Below are 7,054 nucleotides of genomic sequence, written 5' to 3'. Positions count from 1 at the left end.
CACCGTCTTTTTCTTTTGGATATGTTGAAATGTAAGAAATCTGCACAAGGGACACTATGACAAGCTCACGCAAAGAAGGTAAGATAGACCAAATGTGCGTTTTCATGCTGCAGTATTTTTAGTTTTGAAATCTGCCAGCGCACTTGATTGACACTCTCGTGATCTAATAAGACGGTAGATTTTAAATCGTTCTAAAATACTATTGGGTGTAGGGAGTGTGGGTGTGTCCAGTAATTTAGTTTTTCCTTCATTGTTGCGTCAGAAATGTATTGTTTCAAACTGTTCTGTAGCATCAGAAAACAACATAACGTTTTAAAGAGCATTCCAGTTTTATTGTGTTTCTTTAAAAAGCTTTACTTTAAAATCCAAGGATGTAGAAAAACGACATACTTTGATTGACCTGCTCTCCAACCAATCAGTGCGCAGCAGTGGATTTTGATTGACAGCTCTTGCGTCTCAGATGGGGGTTGGGGCTGCTGAAGTTGATAACGCCGCCATCTTGAATATTGAACTCTGATGGTCTCTCTTTTTCGCGCCTGTCACAATCTATTATAAACACTTAATTTTTTTCACTGACCCCTCGTACCTCGCCTCATTTCTTCTTTTTTATTCCGGTCACCGCTTTAGACAAAGGTTCATCAGTCTTCATGCTGGGTGCTGGCAGTATTCCGCTGTCTTAATCGGTACGTATATGTGTTGTATGTGTGTCTCTGTTAGCTTAGCGTGAGCCAGCTGCCACTTCTCTGTTTTGCCGAATCAGAACGGCTTGTTTTATCTGCCTGTTGTCTAATTTAACCAAACTATTCTCACATCTGAGACCTCATCTTTGCATTTCAACTAGTCTGGTGCTCTTAAAAGTATTAATTCGGCCCTATTTGCAGGCGGAAACTGTGTGTTGGAGAATGCCGGGGCCCGACTTGCCGAAAAACTTAAGAAAGTGAGACATAAAAGCTGTGTTTCAAAACCCAGTGAGCTGCCTGCTTGGACGGTAGTTTTGAGCATTATACGCGTTTGCAAACTTTCTCTTCAAACGTTAAAACGCGCCTCCGGTGCCCCATAGATGCTGTCTAATTAGGCATCTCACGAGGTGTTGAGACGTAACCAAAACACTAGCAGAAAGACCTGTGTCTGAAAATATTTCGATTCTTTTGAATTTAAAAGCCTCTAGTGCTTTTAAAGATCATAATTAGAGAGTCAATTCTTCTGTGAAGTTTTATTAGCTTTGTTTTAGATTGTTTTACGTAAACTTTTAGTCTTAGAAGGATCCTTCAACATATTTTGTATTGTAGTTGTTTAAATGTACATCTTTGCGATTTCTAATCTAACCATATTTCTGTGTACAGTTTAACAACACTCAAGCTCTGTGGATATGATCACAGGTCTGTATATTCGCATTTTGAAATTTACGTATAGGCTTAAACACAACTAATATCATTCTGATCTCTTTAACCAGCATGTAAAACTGTTATTTATTATATGTCCTGTGTAATGCGATTTGTATCTGAAAGCCCATTGTACAACACTGTTAACATGAGCAGATCACTCACACTTGTAAACAGTCTAGTTGTTTTGACATGGCAGCAATTTTTATGGTCCACTTGGGTAGATAATCTATGCAGGCTCTATTCTGAGTTTAACCGGAGGAGTTGTGTTGTTGTTGTGGCCTTTGGGATGTTGGGGAGGTTTGGCAACTTTTTTTTATAGCCATTGAGAGGCAGTCACGATAGTTTCATAGGATTTCTTCAGGCTCACAATTTTCAGGCGGAATAGGGAAGGTTATTTACGGAGTTAAGTTGTTGATTCTCCTTTTGCACCAGTTTTGCACTAGATAAGGTCAGCATAAGTTGATTATAGATCTGTTACTTTTATCAGAAGTACTAAATGTCTATTGGGTGATTCTATTCATATGTAACCCCAAATCAATACAAAATAAATATGAATCTATATTTTGCATAAAGAAAATTAAGCCTACATTTAGCACCATTTCTATTTTTTAATTGTGACATTAGGATACTTTTTACCACATTAAGCACATTTTACTGTCCAATTCTCATAACTTTTTCCATTGAATGATGATTCTCATTACTGTAACAGTCAATATTGTATTGCAGTAAAAAAAATGTTCTTGTACAATATTTGTATTTATTTATTATTATTAATATTGGTGAAAATGAAATGAACTGTCAGGGGAGTACTACTTTGATGTAGCCTGATCATCAACAACATTAAAACCACTTGCCTAATATTGTGTAGGTTCCTTTCGTGCCACCAAAACAGCATCAACCCGCATCTCAGAATAGCATTCTGAGATGCTATTCTTAACACAATTTTACAGAGCGGTTTTCTGAGTTACCATCGACTTTGTCAGTTCGAACCAGTCTGGCAAAATTCTCAGTAAATTTACCCAATATTTAGAGCAAGTTATGCTGGTTGGCAATGGTGCTTTAGAAGAATGGCAGAGTAAATCATGGACATGTCATCTAAGAATTTACAATAAATTGACTTTTTCCAGTCCCAGATGCAAAGAACTCTACCTCAGGCAAGTCAGATGGGCATCATGACACATTGCAAATGACACTGATAATTGCAGTAATAAAAAAAAAATAATTTGTGTTCACTTGTCTATTTGTGTGGCTTTTGCGCTATGTTGGGCCCAGTGAAATCCGTTGTATTTTTTTTTTTCCCCAAATTCTCTGTTTTCCATTTTATTTTCTCTTAATTCCATTTTTGTCATTAAAAAAATCTGTCTAATCAAATTAGTCAAAATAATTTTAATCAAATAAAAATAGATCAATCACTATTTGACATGCCATGCATTATTTTATCAAATGAAAAGCTTCTATACTGATCCTCGCAGCTCAATCCAAAACCCTCAAATGGAGTTTTACGCTTAGATTTTTTTCTTTTGGTCAAATACAGTGCTGCACAGTTGAGCATCACTGTGTTAAAGAAAGCAGCAATTGAAACTCTTGCTTGTGAGATATTGTTTAATCTAATGTAACTGTGTTTTTTGTAATTATCATTACAAATACTACTTACATTTATGCATTTGGCAGGCGCATTTATCCAAAGCGACTTACAGTGCACTTATTACAGGGACAATCCCCCCAGAGCAACCTGGAGTTGAGTGCCTTGCTTAAGGACACAATGGTGGTGGCTGTGGGGAACGAACCGGCGACCTTCTGACTAACAGTTATGTGCTTTAGCCCACTACGCCACCACCACTCCATATTACATTTAAGAAGCAATATATTTCTGTCACATTTTTCAAATTCACGCATCTAGTTAAATGGAGCTTTTGTTTTGGCAGAAAAAAAGATGTTTTTGACGACTTCACTTTTTACCTCCGGAAAAACTGTACGTTTGGCTAATTGGGCTAAACAAAAGGTTCAAATGTGATGAGAGTACAGTACAACCAACAGATTTGTCTATTCAAAATATAAATTAAACCTGGAAATAAAATGTTAGGACTTTGCAGGTGTAATTCACCGAATAGGGCTAAATAGTTGATTGGCTTGTGAACTTTTCCTTTAATGTCAGAAGAATCACCAAACAGGCCTCTGTCAAAGCTCTTTCAGGCAAGCCCAGCCCAACCCCCCTTAGTCTATTAATAAGCTTTCCTTCCTCTTAGCAATTCATGAAAGATGGCTGCTTGCCGGCTTTGTAACCTTTCACCTCAGTGGCATGTGTTCGTCCACCTTTTACACAAGAAAAATCTACCCTAATTAATGCATAGCTGTGTTTTGGTGGTCTGTCATCATAGTAATTTGATTTGAGAGCTGTCAGAGGGCTTGATGTCAAGTGGAAATATCTGCAATTAGCTTGACATAATTGCAGCTGTTCTTTCCAATATTTCCACCAGTGTACCTTCCTCATGGAAATGTAAAATGGGAAAAGTAGTTTAATGACAATAATAATAAAGAAACTCCCTGAAAGGAAAAATGAAACTAATGTTAGCAAACACCGTATAAATCAAAATTGGAAATGCCAGGTCATGTATGGATTGTGTTAGTAATACTTCAAGACGCATAAGAGGAGTTGGTCTGGGCAGAGTGCAACGATGTCTGTTGTGTTGCTAGGCTGCCAACATCACAACAAGGAACTTGTTTAGTTTTCTTAAATGACAGATGAAACACCTGAAATCACAAACACATTGTTTGACTTTTGTAATTTGTCTTTTCCTTGTACAAAACTATCTGTGTTTTGTTAATAAAGCATGTTGCATTGTTACTGTTTTAAATCGCACTATACTTACAAACCGATTCAGCCTTTGGAGTGTGTGTGTGTGTGTGTGTGTGTGTGTGTGTTTTTTGTGTGTGTTTCAACCTGACAAACTGGAAAATTGTCTCTTGTTATGGTTAAAAGTAGGCCTATGTGTTTTGTTGTCGTTTTTAATAATATGACACCGATAAGTGTTTTGATCATTTATAAAAATTACATGATTTGTCATTATTTTATCAGCCAGATGTGATTCCAAACCTGTATGAATTTCTTCTGTGTGATGCTAAAAGGAGATTTCAGGCAGAGTGTTAGGGACTTACAGCCACTGGGTCCTTTCACTTTCATTTGTCTTTTTTTTTTTTTTTTAACTGTACAATGAATGAATGGTAAGAGGTGAATGAGGCTGCATTCTTCAGTCCTCTAATTTACTTTTGTGTTCCAGAGAAGAAAGTCAAACAGGTTTGGAACAACAAAAGTGAGTAAATGACAACAGAATATTTATTTGTGGGTACCCATATAAATCTACAGAAAATAGATTTGATTGTTAATCTTTACTAATGGGTGCTATATGAGTAGTTTATGTAAAGTTTATCTCTTATTTGTCTGTTCTGTGTTGCAGGTGTGTGTTAAGTGTTTTGCTGTGGCAGAAGACATTTCTGCTTCATGTGTCCTGCACATAGGGGTTTGTCCAGTTTCTAACACCTGTGGTGCCTGTAATGGGCCTGAAGTCCCAAAAAGTACAAGCATTATTTTATTTTTAATCAGAGTTTTTACCCTCTGGTCTGCTACACTTGGGTAAGTGACCTTTTTAGTGTTTTTGTAATTAGTCACATTTTAATTGTGGTTTTTCATGTAAAAAAAAAAAAAGCCTGAAACTTGAAATCTTTGGCATGAAAACTTATTCAAATACAGATACACCTGATTTACTTTTCTTTCATTTGAGCTGTCTGTATTGTAACCATAGTAATGGAATACCTGGAAACGGCTCTCTGTTCATGTATTCCGCAGCAGCACTATGTTTTGGAAGTTTGATCTGCACACGACATCTCATATCGACACGCTCCTGGAGAAGGATGACGTGACGCTGACAGAGGTGATGGATGAGGAGGATGTCCTGCAGGAGTGCAAGGCTCAGAACCACAAACTCGTGGACTTCCTGGTCAGGCCGCAGTGCATGGAGGATCTTGTGGTCTACATTACCCAGGAGCCCAACGACGATGTGGAGGAGAAGATCAAATACAAGTACGAATTCTTTCTTGGGTGTTATAACTGACTAAATGGTAAATTACATACAACTAGACAGTTTGCCTGTCACTTTATGTGAATTATTATGGGTTTAGCATTCTACTCCATAAAGCTGTTTAGTAAACATCAAATATGTTCTGATTGGCTGTGATTTTGTCACTTAATTGCAGTAAGTCCACTTTCAATGTGGAACAGGTTTTATTTGGCTGTCTTAATGTTTTTTTTTTTTTTTGTAAATTACTTGTTCCTTTTTGTATTTAAAGGTATCCCAACATATCCTGTGAACTCCTGACCTCAGACGTTGGCCAGATCAATGATAGGCTTGGTGAAGATGAAAATTTACTGCTGAAACTCTACAGCTTCCTACAGAACGAGCCTCCCATCAACCCACTGCTGGCCAGTTTTTTCAGCAAGGTCCTGAGCATCCTCATTGGGAGGAAACCGGAGCAGGTATGGTAACGGATATACTGGATAGTGTTCATTGGACATTATAGTGAAATTAATTTGAATGAACAGGAGTTTTACTGCATTTAGCAATGCATGCTGAATCTTCTGTCTGCCTCTAGATCGTGGAGTTTCTCAGGAAGAGGGAAGACTTTGTAGATCTTATGATCAAACACATAGGGACCTCGGCCATTATGGACCTCCTGCTCAGGATGCTCACCTGCATTGAGCCACAGCAGCTTAGACAAGATGTATTAAATGTGAGTGATTGTAGTATGTAATCTATTAGGTTTGGATGTTATGGTGGTTCCAAAGAAGTGAGGGCTCATCTTGAAGTGGAGTATTTTTGTGTGTGCACTCGAGCACAAAATAAAAATGAGATTTTTGTTGTATGCGTATTAATTTGTATACAGCAGGACATCACAGATCAGTCATTTAATCCACTCACTGTCACCATAATCCCTTCTCACAGTTTTATATCTTATTCTCCGGCAGTGGCTAAATGAAGAGAAAATTATACAGAGGCTGATAGACATGGTACACCCATCTCAGGATGAGGAAGTAAGTGACTTTTTGTCAGATGCGTCATAAAACCTGAAGCATATCACCTTTCTAGCTGCATAATGTTAACCACTTGTTCCCTCTGCACAGAGACACTCAAATGCATCCCAGTCACTATGTGAGATAATTCGACTGAGCAGAGATCAGATGTTCCAGGTCCAGGGCTGCTCTGAGCCAGATCCCTTGCTGGCCACACTGGAGAAGTGAGTCTGTTTATGTCAATGGAATTCATACTAATTCCTCGATCACTTACTTTAGAAAGCACCATTTTCAGAGGGATTAAGTTCGAGCTCTAGTTTCAGGCACACTAATACTGTAATGAAACCTTTTATTTGTTAGCATGACAATCAGAATTTGACCACGTGGCTTCCCTTTCAGACAAGAGACAGTAGAGCAATTGCTGTCTAACACCTTTGACAAAGAGAAGAACGAGTCTGCTATAGTCAGTGTAATCCAGATACTTCTAACTCTCTTTGAGACACGGAGACCAGCGTGAGTGCATTTTGTTTTTGTGTTTGAAGATCCATTGAATCAATTTCCATGCCTGAATATTATCTTTTCTGTTTCAGTTTCGAAGGTCATC

At 37.9% G+C, this 7,054-nt stretch overlaps 1 protein-coding gene across 1 annotated transcript; it reads left to right on the top strand.

Moving 5' to 3' along the window:
- Positions 1-495: 495 nt before the first annotated feature.
- On the top strand, positions 496-7,048 carry LOC127642417 (serine/threonine-protein phosphatase 6 regulatory subunit 3-B-like; the record flags this gene model as incomplete). Its single annotated transcript, XM_052125034.1, has 9 exons — positions 496-683; positions 4,841-5,016; positions 5,233-5,463; positions 5,730-5,916; positions 6,033-6,170; positions 6,406-6,471; positions 6,562-6,674; positions 6,850-6,963; positions 7,041-7,048. Coding segments are annotated over exons 3-9 (853 nt in total), but the record flags the coding sequence as incomplete, so codon positions are not given.
- Between the last annotated feature and the right edge of the window lie 6 nt (positions 7,049-7,054).

This window comes from Xyrauchen texanus, unplaced genomic scaffold (assembly GCF_025860055.1).
Source record: "Xyrauchen texanus isolate HMW12.3.18 unplaced genomic scaffold, RBS_HiC_50CHRs HiC_scaffold_608, whole genome shotgun sequence".
In the NCBI taxonomy this organism is placed as follows: Eukaryota; Metazoa; Chordata; class Actinopteri; order Cypriniformes; family Catostomidae; genus Xyrauchen; species Xyrauchen texanus.
The sequence above is the reverse complement of the archived record's forward strand: the minus strand, read 5'-3'. Positions and strand labels throughout refer to the sequence as shown.